The following is a 20,879-nucleotide window of genomic DNA, read 5'->3' as shown; positions in this document are numbered from 1 at the left end:
CGGTCACAGTCCACTTGTCATGTTCTTTTGGGTGTGTATGTCCTGTTATTTATCTGGTATTTAAATTTATTTCAAGGAAATTGGCAGACAGAAGGCAGTTAGCGACGGTCATTGGCCAACTGATAGAAAAAAAGGATTTCAAAATATATTTATTAAACCCTTTTCTGTTCAAGGCTTCCCTTTATCATTTTTACATATATATATGAAATGCATATATAAATGTTGGTAAGTGACCAAATACAAAATGCCCACAACTGCTGTTGCTTAGTTGGCTTGTAAATATTTTTTACAATTAATATTGGGCACTATTGGCAACAGATCAAACAAGGGAGCTCTGAAACCACTTCCCCAGTTTCTAGAATCCTTCTTTTACGGAAATACTATTTTCTGCAAAAGCATTGTTAACTTGACATTATTTTCGGTCAACAATTTATAAATCAAGACTTTTTTGCCCCCAAGTTCAGGGGGTGCCAACTCATCTGCTTTATTTTTTTATGTTCTTCTGATACTGTTCCTTTGTGATTCAAAACATATGGACAAAGGGAGCCATGGTATTGGCAGTGTCATATGTCATGGATGAGAGGTGAGTTCATAGGCTGGTGATGTCATGGATGAGAGGTGAGTTCATAGGCTGGTGATGTCATGGGTGGTGGACCATACATCATAACAATTGTAGGTTTATTGACTACAAATGAATTATTAACTTCCAAGATGACGCCTTGGTGCTTGGGTTTCTAAATGGATATAAGTGTGATGGCCACGAATATACACACACACACACAATATGTGAAAAACGTTGACATTTCTTGTAATTTGTGTTTTCTTTCTGAAGTCTATAAATAAAAATTAGAAAACCAAAACTTTGTTCTTGAAGTTTCAAAAAAGACAACTTTTGTTGTTTTTTCTTTATCTTAGAAATCTGACCTCCAGGAGCTTCTGGTGTAACACATCTTTTTTATCTACTGCCTCCAGGAGCATGACTCACTCTAACTTCTCCTTTCATGCTAACTGTTGCTAAAATAAGATTAGTATTTATTGTGCTACTTCCATATATATATGTGTGTGTGTGTGTGTGTGTGTGTGTGTGTGTGTGTGTGTGTGTGTGTGTGTGTGTGTGTGTAGGGTTACAAAAGCCAACTAGGCTATATTTTACAGTAAAGTAAAATGTCATACATGACCTGCATTGAGTTTAGGTGATTAAATGGTAACATGCAAACAAAAATGTTTCATCAAAATGTCAAATGCAGGGCTTTAACTACCACTGTGTCATGGTTAATATCCCTACTTGAATGCAGGTGACTCATGTAAGTGCATGATTTGCTTAACACATTTGGTGACTGTGATGGGAACGACCTGTACCCTGACTGGGTACACCCGCCAGAGGAAATAGCGTTGAAGACAGCAACAAATACAGCATCTCAGGGACCTCTGTGGCACTATAACATAGCAATACAGTGCTTTGCTGTCCTCACAAGGACAGCACCGAGGCTTGGATTAGGAGTATAATCCCATCAACTACCAGACAAATTCTATGGCCAGCAATGCCCAGCCGACAAAAGGTCACTAAGGTCACTTTTGTCCGTGGTTCACCCAGACGCAGCTATGGAACTCTGGCCCTCTACCGAGTGAACTATTCCTGGGGATGTTTCCGACGCTGTCGTTCAGGGTCCCAAGATCAGATCTAGTCACTTTTAGGAATGTAACATCCTCGGACCCTGCCCTCTCCCTTGGTACCTCAGAATTTTTGCTTTGGGATTATCTAGGTCCTAAAGATTGGTAATAACACGAGGGTTCCCAAATGAGCTCCCTCTCTGATACCACCACCGAGTGTTGCCCACCACGAGCATTGTGTAACCCCAAAAGAGTGACATGGTGGGACATGGTGTCTGTAGTGACTCAGATCCAATTGTCGAGGGGCATTGCCGCAGTTCCTAGCCGCTGTACAGTTCCATGGATTTGAGGCTAGGTCCATCTAGAGCCCCCTAGCCAGCTAGTTCTGGGAGTCTGGTTAGGGTAGACCAAATGGGGGTTCCGTTCACTCTGTGTCCCCCAATGAGCACAGAGTGACTTAGACATAGGAGGGGGCTGGACAGGCAGGCTAGGAGTCTCTCCAGGAATCCATAAACTCAAGCATACGCCAAGCTCTCCAGTTTCTGTGCTGTTCTATGGCATCTCTCCAGGCCTGGGATGGACTTTCAGTGCTAATTACCGTAAATCCCAATTTCAAACCATGAACAATTACAGAATATTGTTAATTACATATAAATGCAGCAGGTATGCAGAATTTTATTCAAATAGATAACCCTTACAAAAAAGTGTATAAATAGCAAAAGGGCAGGCTATGTAGACGACATTTTCAACTTTTTCTACTCTTTACTAGAACCACAATTATTCAGGTTCTATCATTATCGTTTTTGGCTGGCTGAGTTTAAACAGGATCTGAAGAGCCTAAGGTCTTCTGGCTTTGATGTAGGCAGTGGTATTTAATAAGAAAAAAAATGCATCAGTGTCAATCAATACATCTTAGATATGAAGCGACTGAAAAGGTGATTGAATCTGTCATGCAGTCATATGGGTCTCCCTTCACCGGCAATCCATGTTATTAGAATATCATCTGGAGAGGACGCAGTCTGGAGCTCTCCTGCTTCGTCTCGCAGAAAATCATTTTCTAGTTTAGCCATGAATGGAGTCACGTATTGGGAGAGCCATCTGGGTCTCATTCTACTATAATCAGATGACCTTCCCAAATGATGAATTGAGTCTCCGACGATCCAGTCTGTTGGGTGCAACACTGTCAATCACCCTACTCTATGGTCTCTCCAAAAAGTTCCTATTTAAAAATCTAGTAATTATTAATAACTGACAACGGTGTTAACCCTAAACGGACCGCATGCTTAAGTTGTCATAAAACGACCAGATCCCACAATGACGAGGATAAAACCTTATTGTATTTTTTTTAGACCGAGCACAGCTAGGCAGTGACCATAAAGGCTACCCAGGAAACTTCTACATCGAGGGACTTTTCGAATCACATGGATCATGTGACTTTACAAAAAATAAAATAAAGTAAGAGGATAGGATATCATTTTAACGGAAATTAATCACCGCACATCCCAAATACAGACAGTTATAACCGTCAGATCCCTGGTGTCGTCTAAATTCATTATTATTTAATCTGTAGGCACGTGCGGGAAAAGGAGAGAACCCAACGAGTGACGTGATTAGATATGCTAGTTTTGCCCTGTCACAGGTTTCTGCCCCAATAACCTCTTATATTTATAAAAAATATATATGAAATAATGACACTGACTTGAAAAAAAATGCATAAGTGACCATTGGGACACATTTAAGGGTATATTATAAGCACTGGGAAAAAAATATTTTAAAAATATTTACACAGCTACCCACACTGTAATTCATATAATCATAATAATAATAATTATTATTATTATTAATAATATTATAATATACATTTATAAAGTTAAGTCTCCAGCGCCATTTTTCACTGAACTGAACCTCTCAAGAACATTGTTACAATTTAAAAAAGTGTTATTTTATTTTTGTCACTAAACTCCCATGCAAAGCATTATGCCAGCCGAAAGATGGCGCCGTGAAAACTACAAAGCCCGGCCGACTGCCAGCTGCAATATGGCGGTGTGGAACGCAGTGTGACCTCTACATCTCCTAAGCGCAATGTGATGACATCCAGCCTGGCGGAAGTTGATTGAAAGTGGAGATGTCGAAGTGCTTTCCTGTCACATCGCACTAGCTGATCGTCAGGTATTAAAATAATCACGAGAATTTGGAATTATATCACAGACGTGTTCAGTAGCGGGGTAGGAGCAGTTACAGATAGTAAGCATAACTTAGGAATACATAGTGACCATGGCAACGTGTACAGCGCGCCCTGGATACTCGTATAACACGTGAGCTTATTATATTAATTAATATTTTTTCCCCATATTAAGGGTTAGATGTTGGGACGGGTGTGGACTTTCAGCAGACAGCTCTCCACCATGAGGGTCCAGTCTGAAGAGTTTAAAGCTTTGTTCACCGAGGGCTTGAAGACTTTGTCAGGTGAGTCACTGAAACAATAGGTGCAATGTGAGGGCATCTTTGGGGTGTCATTGACTTACACCCCCCCCCAAGCGGACTTGGCTAACTTGTTTAACGTTTGAATATAAGGCATATCAGGGGGGCAGATTGGCAAATAGGTGGGAGTAAGGCATATCTGGGGGGCAGAGTGGTAAGTAGGGGGGTATGAGGCAGAGTTACAAATAGGGAGGGTATAAGGCATGTCTGGCGGGCAGAGTGGCATATAGAGGGTATAAGGCATGTCTGGCGGGCAGAGTGGCATAAAGGGGGTATAAGGCATATCTGGGCGCAGAGTGGCATATAGGGGTGATCTTCACTGGGGGTATAAGGCATATCTAGGGGTAGAGTGGCATATAGGTGGTATAAGGCATATAGGGGGGTATAAGGCAAATCTGGAATGCAGAGTAGCAAGTTGTGGAGCAGATGTGCATAACTGGGGGGCAGCTTTGCAAATAAAAGGAAATGAAAACCAAAAATGCATTTTTCTCAATCATAGTTTTTATTAAATGTGAAAAAATAGTTTCATTTGAACTAACATTTACTAGTAAAAATTCTTATAGGGTTGTCTTATATTCAGGCTTTTTCATTTTTCCTAAATTAATATTCAAATTTTGGAGGGTCGTTTTATAATTGAGCAATAATGTATGTAATAAGGGCACCGGATGACTCAAAACTACACCATGCCCACAAATTCACCTGCTATCCTGATGTTACATGTAAAATTGCATGTAACAATATTCCTGGATTTTGCTTAAAAACTGTAACCAATTATACTGTTTCAGAAAGGATGGATTTAAAAAGAACATCATACTGCCTTAGTCTCATTTGGGTTAAAATACAGTGCAGTCCCCTCCTCAGCTCGTTGGTAGCCAATATAGCAGGGGCGTCCAACCTGCGGAACTCCAGCTGCTGCAGGACAACATCTCCCATCCTCCTCAGCCAGCCCCTTAGCTGAAGCATTATGGGAGATGTAGTCCTGCAGCAGCTGGAGTGCCGCAGGTTTGGGCGCCCCTGCAATATAGCCATGAAAACTGAGATAGGACTCACCGAGCTTGGGGTACTTTTGACGTAGTGTCGGGCTAAGCAATAAATGGCCATATAGTGTGACGGAATCCCCAATATTCATTGTTATTCTAGCAGCAACCCGGGAATCAGAATTTTTATGGCTTTTATTTTGCACGTTTTTTCAGTATTTTTTTTTCATGATTTTTGAATGAGATTCTTTTTGTGATATGACAGGTTTGTGTCTGGTTGACTGTTGAATTGTTGGGGCAACGTTACGTCAGTCGTGTTATTTCTGTAACCAGACTTTAGTGGATATACTAGCTTTTTTGCATTTTGTTTCTGGGTATTTTTTTATTTGTCTGAAATATTCATAATATGATCGGATTTTAATTGCTGAAGTTTTCTTTTAGATCTCTTTGCAGAGGAGAGGTACGAGTTGCGCATAGCTGGAGGAGCCGTCCGCGACCTTCTTACTGGGAAGCAGCCCCATGATGTAGACTTTGCAACGACAGCTACTCCAGATCAAATGAAAGACATATTCATCAAAGCTGGAATCCGAATGATTAATAACAAGGGCGAGAAGCATGGAACGGTTACTGCTAGGGTGAGTTATGTCAGAATGGAGGCTCACTGGGAGTCATTATTACGCCTGTCTATTTCCATTGCCACCACATCCAACTTACCAATTATTTTTATCTGCCCCCCACCCCATATATCTTTTGTTATCTGGAGCCACACACCTTGTGTGTTTGTTCAACTGCCCTCCATGTGTCTTTGTCCTTACTCATCTCTGGCTCAAAGGTAGCCCTGTGTCTTCATTTCTTTATTCATCAAGTGTATGTTATTGCTCCGTTCTATTAGATTCCACCACTACTTCCCTACTACTGTTACCCAACTGATATATAAACGTAGCACCCTTTAAAATGCCATAATGAGTTTGGGCACAGCTTGTGTATGGCTTTATGGAGATGTCACATTATGTATTTCTCCAAAGTTTGGTTGTTGTGTGTGATCACTGTCACACCTTTTTGTGACTTGTTTTTGTTTCGCTGACTTGTCCACATCTTTTGTAGTAAACTTTTTTTTTATTATTATTATTAATTGTTGCCTTTCTCAGATTAATGAACAGAACTTTGAAGTCACCACCCTGCGGGTCGACTTGATAACAGATGGGCGCCACGCAGAGGTGGAGTTCACCACAGACTGGGAAAGGGACGCAGAGAGACGTGACCTAACCATAAACTCCATGTTCCTAGGTAACTTACAACCAAATACACACTTGTTATAATTCATCAAGAACCCCTTAGCCAGTCACAATGTATGTTCCTGGGTATGATGATATGTTGGTACGTTGATTTTGTGAATATGGAGCCTTTTTTCTTTCCTGGAATACAAGCTTTTTTCCCTCAGAGCTTTCTTCTGTCTTATAGGATTTGATGGGACGCTGTATGACTACTTTAATGGCTACGAAGATTTGAAAAACAGATGTGTTCGATTTGTTGGCAACCCAGCCCAGAGAATACAAGAGGATTATCTTCGAATTCTGCGTTACCTCAGGTTTATTGGACATATTGTTGCTTTAGTTCTTTTCTAAGTAACTGCAGAACTCTTTTCGGACCAAGTTTAACCCTTTGGTATGCAGCTGGCCCAGAATGGCTGAAGTGGCAACTACATACTATATACTTAGTGGCACTCTGGTATCCCATAGAGCGCAGGAGAGTGCTGTTTAGTTCCTAAACACTAAAGCCCATGGAGCGGGCATCTTAATGTGGCTCTTTGCTACCATGTTTCAAGGGCCCGCGTGCTGCCAGCTAATCTGTTGTGAGATTAACTGGCTGGTAAAAAGCCTGATCCCTGGGTTATGACTGTAATCGGGAGCTGTTGCTGAACATAAATTGGGTCATTGTTCAGCTATGGCACTTACAGTGCAGAAAATGTTGGTTTGTTTGTTTGTTTTTCTATTTTAGTATAGATTTTTTTTATCTATTATCACTAATAATTATTATGTTTTATGTATTTATATTATATTTGAAGAAGCCCATACTTCTCCTGAACAAAATGTGTGTTCAGCAAAAAAAAATATTTTGGTCCTTTGGTTTATGAAACCTCAAGGGCTGAAGTGGTTAAAATACATTTAAAGAAAAAAAAGCTTTTGTTGACTGAGCAGTGTATAGGATTATCATCATATCTGACCTGATCTGAAGATAGACTTCAAGACCCACTTGTCTTGGTTACGGTGGTCAGGCATGAAGCCACTTGGCTCCAAGTCCTGCATAGCCAGAAATTGCCAGCCCTCCCCTGAGTAGCTCTATTATTTCTCAATGTTTGATAGATTCCTAAAATTACAACACAGTACTACTGATGTTTTGTTTTCTTGAGGTTCCTTTTATGATCAAATTCTTTGGATTCCAGGTTTTATGGAAGGATTGCAGAACGCCCTGGGATTCACACAAAAGAAACTCTGGATGCCATCCGAGAGAGTGCACCTGGCCTGAGCGGCATCTCCGGGGAGCGGATTTGGGTGGAATTAAAGAAAATCCTGGAAGGAAACCATGTTAACCATCTGATCCAGATCATGTATGAACTTGGCGTGGCACCTCATGTAGGTAGGTGTTTCCTTTGTTTTCAACCATACCTTTTGTCTAAACTACTTGGGTCATGCGTGAGAAATATTATAGGTGCAGACGAATAGTCCATTGCTTACTTGTATGACTGAATGTAGTGTGCAATATTCATTTTCAGCAAAATTCTGGATTTAAGACGGGTCATGGAAACGAGTCCATTGTTAATTGCCCTCGTTTTTGTCGGAGCAGTTAGAGAAAGCTGTGATCACAGCCTATGATAAAAAAAATAACCTCTGGTAACTTTAATGTCTTTCCTGTCTTACAAATGCAAAATCAACAATGGCATTGGTAAATCAAACAAGATATGTAAGTCTTTTTAAGAATATTCTTATTTATATAGTGAAATATAATTGTCCAGTACTCCTGCCTCAAAATGCCACTTTAGCCTTGGTTTCACAGCAATAGAAACAATGTTAACGGAGATATTTTAATGTTAATAATCCCATGACATGTTACGTTTGTCCTGCCAGGCTTACCCGAGGATGGAAACTTGGAGGAGTTTGCCAAAGTCTGCGCACGTGCGGAGCGCCTGTCTCCTAAACCTTTGACTCTCCTGAGTGCTCTATTTTCTCACCCGGACGCTGTGAATAAACTGGACTTGCGTCTGAAGATCTCAAAGGAGGAAAGGAACATGGGATTGTTTTTACTGAAGCATCGCAGAGAGTTGACTGCTGACCCAAAAGACTCGGTCCCTCTCAAACCGTATCAGGATCACGTGATTGATGTGAGTGTGCCAAATACTACTAGTAACCCGGTATGCAACAGGTACCTTCCCAGCTGTTGTCCAACATCCAGTCTGTTTAGCCAGTGTTCTTAGAGGATACAGGCTGAACCGGAGTTGATGAACAGCTTGAACAGTACGTGTTGGATACTATTCATGTGAAACTCGCGGTTTTTCGGATCCTTTTGATCCCTGTTTTATTCTCCCTCTGCTACTCTGAGACGTGTAACCCTTCTTATAATCATTTTCCTCTTTTTCAGTCCCGGGAGGCTGATGCCCACAGAAAGGTTTGTGAACTTCTTAAATACCAGGGCGAGGAGCAGCTTCTCCGAGAGATGGAACGCTGGAGCTTGCCTCGCTTTCCGGTCAGTGGCCATGATCTCAGACGAATAGGTATTTCTTCAGGGAAAGAAATCGGGAGCATTCTTCAGGAGCTACGAGAATGCTGGAAAGAAAGTGGCTATCAGACTACCAAAGAGGAACTTTTGAACAGCATTAGACACGAAAAAGGATCCTTAGTGTAATAACTGAGCATAAACCAAGTTTTGAACCTCTGAACCATTCAGAGCCTTAATGACTGATAACATCTGTGTGGAAGCACCCACACAAAGTGTATGTGACTGGTCAAACTAAAGTGTAGCACAATCACCCACTGTCGGTATTTGGCAAAAGAAGTGCCCTATAAGCAATTTTCATTTGATTGTATAAACGGATGTTCTACACTAGAGGAATGAAAGGGAAAGACTGTACCCCCCCCCCCAGTATACACACCTTTGGGTTCGATATTCCATTTATTTGTATCATCTAGATATTACTACTATTTGTGCAGTTCTCCTACTAAACAGAGCAACAATGTATACAAGAAAACAAATCCCTGCCCATATGTTGCACGTGGTTCAAGCATAATGTTCCAAACAGATAAAGATGTTTGCGCCTGTTGTCACAGGATATTTCTTTTTCCTTTGACCATGTTATAGGGAGGGGGTGGTTGGCTCTTTTGTGACTTGTTCTTCCATGCATACTCTTTGAGATGATTATATACATACTCAGGCAGATATGAACCGTGACACACTTTGTGCGTTACCAGAATGAAAAATGAACCCGCTGCTCCCACTAAATGGCGAGAGCCAAGCAGACAACATCAAATATAAACAATAAAGGGAAATATGTTGCTCCATAGTGTAGTAAAGCCCGGGTTAGAGAATGAAGGAACAGGCTAGGTAGAGGCACAAATGTCCAGAAAGGCTGGTGATACAACAAAGGACTGTGGCGGAAGTCTGAGCGACAAGCCTTAAACACTACAGAGGTGATTTTTTTATATAATATATAAGCTGGGCTGTTATGGGTCTCAAAATCTGATAATTTCCTCTGGCAGCTGCATGTCAAGACCTTATGTGCCATTCTTACAGTCAGACACCTTCTAGGTGAGCAGATGTTGTACTCCCAAAACCATACGAAAAGAGGACAATCCCGCAGTCATTACATTCAACTCGCTGCAGTGCTGGAGCGAAGGGCAGAGCCGACATCGGGAAACAAAGCGGAGCAGTAAGTGCAGTCACCCCATGCTGACAGAGATATCACAGGCATAAGATTGGCGAATGATCTTGTCCTCTTTCACCATCCTCTGCCTCTGGGATACGAGGCTGCAAAGCAGAACGCGTCAAGCCCCAAAATCTTTGTGGCGACAGATCCTTCTTGACTGCGGAGAACTTCCAACCCATGTGACTTCCACAGACATTACATTGGGCGATTGTCCAGGCAAACCTGCAACGGCAAGAAACATGGGGAATTAACAGTCCGGATTTAAGATAAACATAGTGTAAGGATGGTTATTTCAATAAACAGACATTGCACACTGTAACATCTGTTGGAAGGTCAAATATTTTCCACCTAGGCACATACCTAAAGAAAAACAATCTGTATAATTATACATATATATACACATATACATATATACAAACAAACAAACATGCTACACAGGAAAAGTGTCACCATACCTGAGGAGCATATGGACACAGACCATCTACTCACCCCGGAAACCAGCTGTTTTCTGTGGAAGGTCGTCCTACCAAACTCAAGTTATTGGCTCTGTAGACAGTCAATGTCTCATGCACGTAACCATGAGGATTCACATACGCTGCCATCGGACCCGAAAGCGAGAGACTGCAAGTAAACAGATCAGAGGTCTGTAGAACCCAACTATCACATACAGATAGGGCTTACCATCTTTTGATGTATATGCCCGTATGAAGCCAAAGCTGCCACACAGACTGCACCCCATATTCTGCTCTCACCTGAATATCTCGTTCTTGGTGGTGATCTCTGTGTCGTGACAGTGCTTACAGCAGAGAGACGTACACTGGGGAAAGAAACAGTTATAGGGAGAGGACTTTTAAAAGAACATGAGGGCAACGTCCAAAGGCAAGCACTCACTTTGCTCATGATGTCCAACTCGCATCGCAGCCGCTGGATCGCAGTTCCAATCTGTAAAAGCTGGATTCTCAGACCATCGTCTATTGGCAAACAAGCAGCTACCCGGTATGAAAAATCTGAAAAAGGAGAGAGAAGTCAGAAAAACATCAACTGTACAGGGATCGTAAGAAAGAAGCGGCAGCACAAAGAAACAACTCTGACAAAGTCAAAAGTTAGGCTTAATCATGACAAGTCAAACTGGGGGGCCCGGTGAACATATCTGTTCCGGCCCAGTAACAACCTAAACAGGCACCTCCATAAATAAGGAGGTCATCTTTCAAATTGCCAGAACTTTATTGCATCTTAATGTGAACAGCACACAATGGAGGTGGGAATGAGCAAAATGTGTGTTACACCTTAAAATAACACGTATATACTTATATGTGAAATGTGTTAAGACTTTATCCTCGCCATGTGCCGTTTCACATTAAAACAGAATCAAGCTGTAACGACTTGAAGGTTGGTTGTCTGATGCATGTCGTTTTTCTGGGCATACCTGTCTTTTGGTTGAGTTTTGAGCGATCATACACGGATTCTAAAGGGAAAGTATGAATTTAGGGGACTGGTTGAGAAGTTCTTTAACCAGGGGAAGCAGGGCTTAAAATCGCTGATACAAGGAAGATGGAATTGTTTGGGAACAAACCTAGAGAAGGACACAGAATTTGGAACATGAGAGCACAATTGGGCCCGGCTGATGAGAATGTTACTTATAAAAATGGCTGTGTGAATTCTGAATGTATGATCAAAAAAATGGAAACCATGCACCTGGCACAATAGTATGTGTTGAGTCAACAATGGAGACGTGACGGGGCTCAAAACCCTGCTCCAGCTTAGTGTGTTTTAGTATTAGAATCAATCAGTTTCACCGAAACACACCAGGACTATCGAGTTGCTTTACCTTGGGAGGAAGCTATACGGTGGCGTGAAGCTGTGAGTCCCTACTGCACATCAAAATATGCATCTCAAACAGGTGTCTTAAAAAATACACAAATTTGAGTATGAAATCTATTAAATAACATATTAAAATGTATTAAGAAGAATCCAGGTCCTAAAAGTAGTCACTATTTCCTCCGTGAATGAGCACTTTGTTAGTTTCACAAATGTGAATATGTTTGATTACCTGGACAGATTTTTTAGGATATATAAAGGGACAGAGCTGTCACTCGGCAGACAAGAGGCAGTATTTTTCGATGCCCAGCTCCGGACATACAGAACGGGAGAGCGATGAGTTAACATACAACAAAGGATAAAATACAAAACACGGAGAAGAGTTCAGCACAGAGTAAGAAAGCTGGATCCACGCTCGGGAAGAGATGGTTTAAAAGGTGTAAAGCAGGCAGTTGTACATCTCACCGATTGGATTAGCCGGCAGCGAATCATCACGCAGATTTTCGTCCCACTCATGCAGCTGCCGCTTCACTCGCTCCATAAGGGAATCCTAGTGAATAACAAAAGCCTCACGTTATAATTTTTAAGGTATAGAACTAACTGCCGCCCCCCCTACATGGTTAACACAAAAGGCCCGGCCAATCCAATCAACAACATAGCTCAAGCGAGCACGCGGCCCATCGAATCTGCAGTCAAGCTCACTTTCAATGCACAAGAAATATACATCGGACAGACCCTGAGCACACGTGTTCATGGCCTATCCAGTTAGATCACCCACATAGATCAGTGTATGTTCTCATCCCATAAACGCAATAAGGAGCAACATATAAGTTCTAAAGCAAGAAAAATAAGGGGGGGGATACACTTTTTCAGAAGAAAAAGATGGTAAAGTAGATGGGGCACTAGCTATATATACAATTCTAAACAGAAAAAGTCTCATTAAGAATGCAATGCGTATCCTATAGAATTTAAATAACGGCATTATTATTTTAGGATAATGAATATCCATCCTCTATTTTTTATTTATTTAAAGTGTATTTACATAAACCACAAATAGATTAAATTGCATATATCAATTTTTTTTTTATTTTTAATGGTAATTCTGATTTTATTCCCTATACCATGAATTAGCCTCAAAAATCAACAGTGATACAGTTCATACTCTGCTTACAGCTCGTTAGTACATTAACACACAAGCTACCGCTCACGTGCTGCAGTGTCTGGCAAGGCGATACTCACGGGATCATACAATGCATACAGCCACGAAGGCCAGGCGGTCAGGCTGGCACCTAGGAACTTACGCTGTGTGAACATTAAAAGGGAAGTCATAAAGAGTTCTGTGCAAAATCAAAGTAACAGAAATCAGAAATAATCCCAGCGAGATTCTCCAGCCAAAAAAGGGCAGAGCTGAGCCTTTATAATGTTTAGAGTAATCTCATGGATTCAGCAGGCTCAGCTCATTGCTTCTAGCAAGAGCTCGCATGGGTCATGAATAGTGATGTGGGTACATAGAACTCACCTATAATAGGCAACATACCTTTTCTGTAGACCAATTATTAACTTACATTAATAGATAATTTGATCATCACATAAAAGTCAACATTTAACATTACTTCCACAAGGTTTTTTTTAATGTATAATAAGAAAGTAGGGTAGGAAACGAGAGGAGGGTACAGAGTGGAATGGGAGAAAAAAAAAACAAGCCCCAAACCATTCCAAAATTGGGCCACTTCATTGGTGTCCTTGTGGCGGATGCTTTATCTGACATACAACAAACCATCCAATGACCATGGAGTTTCAAAGAGGTATGCATCCTTTATGTGTATACATGAGATAATTTAATATACGCTTGTGCGCTCACATGCATAAAGTTACGTAGCAGAGAGGCGTACCCTGCGATATTTGTGTAGTCGCTGGCAGAGGCTCTGCTGACTCCGACCGCTAACTGATTTCAGAGTTGGGATGAGTTGGTGTCTGCTCTGAGAGGCCAAATGAACGCATGCCATGGGACACGGCAGGACCCTTTCCGGCAGGATCTGCACCCGCGCCTGTTGTATCCTAGAAAAAACACAAAAAGAAAACATAAGTTCTGCTGCTAAATTGGAGCCCCTTCATTTATTTAAAGAGACCAACTTCTCATTGTCTTCTTCAGTATTGTGTATTCTAGATATATTTCCTTCAATAACTGAACTATTTTCAACCTCTTATTTCTTCTAGCCGGATTCCTTCTAAACTTTGCCCAACCCCGCATGTCAGCACTGCTTTTCATTATGCAATGCCACTTCTAATTCCTTACTTAAGATCTCCTTTAACTAAATCAAGAACCACATTTTATTTCCATCCGATTCACTTTACATTTAGCCTTCAAAATCAGCAACACTGTCTGCTCTTCATTCCCTGGCACCATCTTGCTCACTTCTGTTATCTGCCTCCCAGGTTGCTTCCTCCTCACCCATCTGTCTGTGTTCTTGTTTCCAGGACTTTAAATCTCTGCCGTCCAATCGCCTTCACTTTCACAGTTTCAATGCCATATTCTTGCTCCTCTCGATAGGCGTAGATTTCAGCAGTTGTTCCAAAGTGAGCTTCTCTCTGTAGTCTGTCACTACATAGCAAAAGGAACAGAAGACAGACCAGAAACAGTCAATGAATAAAACCTCATCATTAGCTACGTAGATTATTTACAAATATTGTATTGTGTGGATGAAACACACCAAAAACAGGTAAAGATGCCTTCAAAGCGATTGCTGTACAACAATTCCCAACATCCACAGTCAGTAACCATCTTATTGCGCATGATGACATTAATAAACCAAGAAGGGCTCCTTACTCTTAACTTTAACTAAGTTCTAACACACCCAAAGCTATCTATTCATGACAATCTTCTTTCTTGAAAATAGACAGCTTGTCCTGTCTTACACACCCACATGCCTGGATCCAAGTTGCAAACATGTCCTCTTATGAAGCCACCCTCCTTGCACACCTGTATGCCAGCACAGCAAACGTTCTGTCCCTCTGGATGAGGCCACGCACCATACTGACTTCTTGGGGCCTGGAAAGATGCAGAGGCAGCGTCTGACCTGGAATTAGCATCATCTGTATGTGCGGCAAGACCGGCATCATCAGACAACTGTCATCATCGTGGAGTGTGCGCCCATGGAACTCCTCCATGTCCACTCCCAGGTACTGCGGGGAGACATCGGACAAAATCTTATAGCAAGAACAGATATGACAGCATATGTGGACATCAACTCAAAGACAACCCACAGTAGAAGCCACGCAGGCTCCATCCCGTTCTTAAGAGAATAAACAGAGGCATTGTCCCAATGCAGCACTGAAGAAGGTACAACCACCACCACCTGTCCCGAATAACGTTTGCTTAGATGGAGCAAAAACGTTAATGTTCTTTCTCTATGAGTGCAACTGTATAATGCCCAAAAAAACGCAAAAACACGCACAAACACGCACCGCATGTGAGGTTGGCAGGCTGGTATCGAAATTGATGATGCTGCATGTTTCATTGTCTGCTGGATCTTCGTCCTCCAGCTCCATGGCATCTTCTTCATCGCTTTCTGTAGGAAAAAAAGATATCATGCATATGGTGACTCTGTACTCCTAGCATTTAATATAGCAAACAATTACCTGCAACTTCCTAACCACCTAAGTTAACGCACTCCATTTCCAGTCTTTTTTTAATGTTCCACGGATTGCTCTTGATGCAAGCCCTTTGGTGATCATAATTAATCAGCATGCATTTGAGGTGGGGCATCGGGAAAAACAGCAGACTCGATGGGCTGAATGGTTCTCGGTTGCCATCAAATTATGAGTTTCTATGCGTGTGGTTTTCACTACATATGACAAGCAACACGCGAACAAATACCGCCACTGTATTTGTTCTTGTGATCCTAAGATCCCTGTGCAGAACCCGATACCCCTGATAGGCTACATCAAGAATGGCCAAATCTTCACATTTCATAGGAATTTGCATAGCGGAGGGTGATGTTATAATCACGGGTGATCAGGATGTGTCTTTTATAAACGCTCCTTCATCATGTCACTTTAGTCATGGCGAAGTCGCAATCTAAGTCCTAGACCAATGACTCTGGGTTTATTCTCACTAGTTTCAGGATTTGGATGATGACACTGGCTCTATAATTCTGAATATTAACAAAAAAAAGCCGAAGCAATTATTTTACTGTAAATCAACCCTGCAGTATATGATTTCCGTAAGCAGCTCTGCAAAAATATGACTGCGCTAAATGTGGTGCCTGTAATACGGGGTGATAATAGATCTGCTTTAACACTGGATGCGTATGAGGAAAAAAAGGAAAAACACCCTGCACGGCTTACAAAGGGTTAATACAAAGCGTACATGTCTCTCTGCTTTGCATTTTGGTTTATTTTTCATCGTATTATCTCTATATATATATATAAACAGAATACAGTATGATATACACACACACACACACACACACACACACACTTTATGCCGTGGCGCTCGATGGAGCTACACATGCAGACGTACATACAGCTATTAATAGTGCCATTACATGCATGTGTCATGGATGTGGCTGGGACCGCTGGGCAGATGACAGGGCTGGCTAGCCCAGTGCTGACTCTTCTAATGATACCTTTAGCTGCCAAACCCACCGCCCCTCCCCCCGACTCCAAAAGTTACCTGCCTGGCTTCTAAATTCCACATATATTTGCCCACCCAAATCTAATATCGGTGGTCCTGTCATTGTAACTGCCCCACCTATCCATCCATACGACTTAAATTGAGCCCAGCCTAAAACACCGTAATGCAGGAGATCCTAAGATCCGTGTCGTACATCCATGTGCAAGGTCAGGGGTCCCAGCTTTACTCATGTGACAAACTAAGTCACATGGACATCTCCCTGTATCCCTCTGACGTCACAGCTCCGAAAGCTTAGATTGGCGGATGACGTCATTACCCGGGATAAGTTGCAGCTGATTTCCCATGTTGTTGAAGCCGGGATCCTCCTCTCCTTCCTCATCCGCCATTCCTGTTTACCCGCGGTGCATTCCGGGAACCATTGCAAGAAACCAATAGCCGACGAGCCCACATAACCCGTGACGCCCCCACGCTGCTCCGCCCACTCTGCGGTACAAGCCTCGGTCTCGTGTAGCTTAGCTTGAAAAATGTTTGATTTTGGCATAAATTGAATATTCACAACTTGTTCTTATTAAGAAGACACTGGGGACTAGTGGGAGGAATATAATAACATCAATAATAATAACAGCATCAATAATAACAATATTAATAATAAAATCATCCATAATAATAACAACATCAATAATAATAATAATAAAAGCATCCATAATAATAATAACAGCATCAATAATATCAATAATAATAACAGCATCAATAATATCAATAATAATAACATCTACAATGATAATAACATCAATAATCATCATAATAATAACTTCAATAATAATAACATCATCAATAATAATGACATCAACAAAATTAATAACAAAATCAATAATAATAGTAAAGATGATGATGATGATTATTTTATTATTACCTGCGCCAGAATAAGACGATTACTCCCTTTTCTAACCTCGTCTGGGGTTGTATGGATGAATAGGGGCCATGAAATGATTACTGCAACCGGATCCTATGGAATATTGTACATTCAATACCAATACGTTCATTTGTTTCAGGTTCTCTACAAACAGTCTATGGTGCCAAGGCTGATTTTTATCTCAGAAACTGTAATTTCTTAAACCCATACCTTGGAATTCCCAGTGTTTGATCCTGAGTTTCTAGGTTTTTGCCCCGACCTCAGGGTCTCAGGATGAAGGAGCAGATCCTCAAGGAGTTGACTTCTGCCTATTCTACGCTACTGTGATCATATCTTACACTTCGGTTATTGGTGATTTGGATGGTGGTCCAGTTGTGAGAAAGGGTTGGATATTTGTGCAGCTGTTGCTGGTGTTTAATACACAAACACAATGCTCATTGTAAAGCAAAACGAGAAAGGAAATTACGATTTCCCAGTCCAGAAGTTGAAAAAATACCATTTTAGCTGCTGCCACAGTGGTGAAGAAGGATATGTTTGCTTAGGAAGTAGAGTTGTACCCAAGCCTGGAACGAGTACTAATTAAATTCATCATATATATCATATATTTAACAATATGTTTTCTACATTTCAGTTGTTACTTCCATTACATGACATGGTTGGTTGGAATTATTTTTGTCTGGTCATAAATCTTGTGTATGATTAGGATTTCTTTGTATCACTAATGTTTAAAGTAATCCCATAAATCACATTATGTGACTTTACAATAAAGCCTTGGCATACGATAGAAAGCCTAAATTGTGAACACTATAAATCAAGTGACTCCACATGTTATCTCTTTTATGTATACGCTTATTGTTTAAATATGTTGGTTATAGCACAATAAAAAATGAATTATGTTAAAGTTTCATTTCTTCTACCTAAACTGTCAGACTGGGGAGGGCTGGTCTCTTTTAGCACAGATGCCAAGAACAGCCGAATCGCCCAGTAATATAGATCCTCAAAGTAACTGTTTTTAACAGCACACTCATTGTATATTATCTAGTCCAGTACAAGTTCACCAAAAGTGAATGCATGGAAAGTCTATACTGGGAGCGCAAGCAATGGTCCGGTCACCTTCTACGTGACGCTTAAATGACATCTTGTAAACAGCGTGGGTATGATGTGTGTATATCCAATGGCTTAGTGACCATTATCCAACTTAAGTTGTCCACTAATGCCAACCCTCATACTTCAATTAACATCTCCTTGAAGAATAAGTACAGAAATACAAGAAGGGGAAGGAACATGGTGCTGAAGGGGATCAGACTAGGCTTATCTAGTCTACCCATTTTTCCTGGTGGTAAGACTATAGACCCCATCTTTGACCTCATATATAGACCTCAGACTATAGACCTCATCTTTGGTTCACGATAGCGTCATGCATATCCCACGCGTGTTTAAATTCCATCACTATTTTAGCCTCTACTACATCTGCTTGGAGGCTTTTCCACATATCTACCACACTCTCAGTGAAGTAAAACCTCCTTACATTAAAATTAAACCTCTGAACCTCTCGTTTAATGCCTTTTTTAAATACAAATTTACAGAGTAACAAAGATTTATGGAGCTACATAGGTTGAGGAACATCAAAAACAGAACGTGTGAACTCTAGCCCACCACTGCCCCCCCAATACTGCCAATGTATGGGTAGAAAAATGAGTAGAACCAATTTTGAGGCAGATCTAGCCGAGATGACATAAAGGAGCACCTTGGGTTTTTTAGGGTCCCTAAATTAAGTATTGGCATTATCTCCAACACAAGCTTCAGATTGATAGATTAGATAAAATAAGTTGATCTCAGGGGCACAATTCGCACATCTTCCTTTATTAAAAAACCACAAGGAATTATTATAAATGGGTAACACTCGCAAAGTTCTCTGTCATCCATCCGCCTGACAGAGCCCCCGTTGACCAGTGTTTGGCTTCTGTGGTGGAATATGTGCTTGATCCCACTGTCCACCAGATGGTGTGCGCTTCCTCGGGACTCTGTATGACATCGTTCTGTGCATTCTACTGATATGAGCATCCTCATTTCTCATTTTGTTCCATCTGCTTGCAGAGCACCTCCTTCCCTTCCCCCCACTGATAAATAAATTATTCTTGAGTTAAAAAGACCCACAAACAACTTGATGGCCCTGTCATCAGATGAGAAATGAGTGCAGTTGAGGGTAATCCCCACTGTCAGGTTAATTACTAGGACAGGGAGATGCTTGGACTTTGTTCGTTAATGTATAAATAACATATGGATGGAGTTGGAATGAAGTATCTGTTGTCAAAAGCTCTGTCTCCGAGGCTTTCTAGACATTTCTTAACTCACAACTGTCCCTACATCCCTTAAAATTCCTATTTCCCACCTCTTCCCTTGCAAAGCCTCCTACACATACACACAACAGGACCAATATCATCATACGGTCCAAACACCTCTTTTTCTTTGTACCCTCTGCCATTTTGGGTCTATACTAGCTGCTCCAAGATGGTCTTTCTCAATGATCAAAGACGATTGTATATCTGTTACACAATCTTTGGTTGCACGACCAACACTAGCATGCAGAGAGCATCATGTCTCCTAGCTCCAAGCAACAATCATGGTTCCATGGAGACCTCATACAGTTTGCTGGCCCTATTTATAGCTTTGTACAACGCAGGAGCAACGAAATTGCCTCTGATTTGCTTTTCTGTTTTTGATGAGTGCGTACCCTGTGGACTCGAGTGTTTCTGTGTCCTGGGTGTTGTTCACCTGCCAACATCAGGATGCGCCAAGCAGCAGCTCAAGGCATTTAGATCTTTCGCACATGTCCTCTCTCATATCGTGTGGACTTACGCTGTCTGAGGCCGTTCCCAACTTCCCACCTTCTGTGTTAATATCTTAAAGCCTTAGGCTAATCTCTGTAGTTCTAATTATCTAGAACATTTCTGTATGTTGCTCGATTTTTATACAGGGCTCTCAAGCACACGTTAATTAAATTCTTAATCTGTGTGACATCTTAAATCCACTTATATATCCCTAATTGTACCCGTCAATCTATTTGCAGTTTTTGACTGATGGTGATCAAATGTCTGATTTTGAAGGGTACTACAAATTATTAATATACGTGGGAGGCGCAACTTACTGTGACATAAGATGGAGAGTTTTCACTCCAAAAAGAGACGGTTCTTTTACTCTGTGTAATAAGGTAAAAGATCATTTAAATACACAGAGATTTAAAAAATAATAGCACATGTGTGCCCACGTTTAGCAGAAGGAGCAAGGACACTTACCTAAAGAACCTTAACTTTGTCCCTAACCATCTGAGCTTCACCCACGTTCTTCCTTCCACGTGAGTAAATGCCTTACATGCCCTGATATTCAGAACATATTGTGTCCATGTCTTCCTGTGAACAGATTTTTTTTCCCTGTGGCTGTCATTGTCATTGGCCATCCATGACACCTTGCCATGGTCCTTAGTGCACTCATATGTACTGCGTTACGTTGTGGCCAGGCATTATA

At 41.3% G+C, this 20,879-nt stretch overlaps 2 protein-coding genes across 2 annotated transcripts; one reads left to right on the top strand and one right to left on the bottom strand.

The window, feature by feature from the left end:
• Positions 1-3,712: 3,712 nt before the first annotated feature.
• On the top strand, positions 3,713-9,393 carry TRNT1 (tRNA nucleotidyl transferase 1). The gene is made up of 8 exons (XM_053469194.1): positions 3,713-3,780; positions 3,969-4,077; positions 5,511-5,704; positions 6,218-6,356; positions 6,531-6,657; positions 7,513-7,706; positions 8,195-8,448; positions 8,706-9,393. The coding sequence occupies exons 2-8, from the start codon at positions 3,975-3,977 to the stop codon at positions 8,967-8,969; spliced, it is 1,275 nt and encodes a 424-aa protein (XP_053325169.1). The 5' UTR covers positions 3,713-3,780; positions 3,969-3,974; the 3' UTR covers positions 8,970-9,393.
• Positions 9,218-16,897, bottom strand: CRBN (cereblon). Its single transcript, XM_053469193.1, has 11 exons — positions 16,758-16,897; positions 15,271-15,374; positions 14,786-14,988; positions 14,258-14,407; positions 13,698-13,863; positions 13,045-13,107; positions 12,271-12,355; positions 10,879-10,994; positions 10,740-10,804; positions 10,477-10,608; positions 9,218-10,209 (listed from the first exon to the last, which is right to left on the bottom strand). Exons 1-11 carry the CDS (start codon positions 16,825-16,827, stop codon positions 10,023-10,025), a joined length of 1,341 nt encoding a protein of 446 aa, XP_053325168.1. The 5' UTR covers positions 16,828-16,897; the 3' UTR covers positions 9,218-10,022.
• Between the last annotated feature and the right edge of the window lie 3,982 nt (positions 16,898-20,879).

Source organism: Spea bombifrons, chromosome 6 (genome assembly GCF_027358695.1).
Source record: "Spea bombifrons isolate aSpeBom1 chromosome 6, aSpeBom1.2.pri, whole genome shotgun sequence".
NCBI lineage: Eukaryota > Metazoa > Chordata > Amphibia > Anura > Pelobatidae > Spea > Spea bombifrons.
This window is presented reverse-complemented; position numbering and strand designations above follow the sequence as displayed.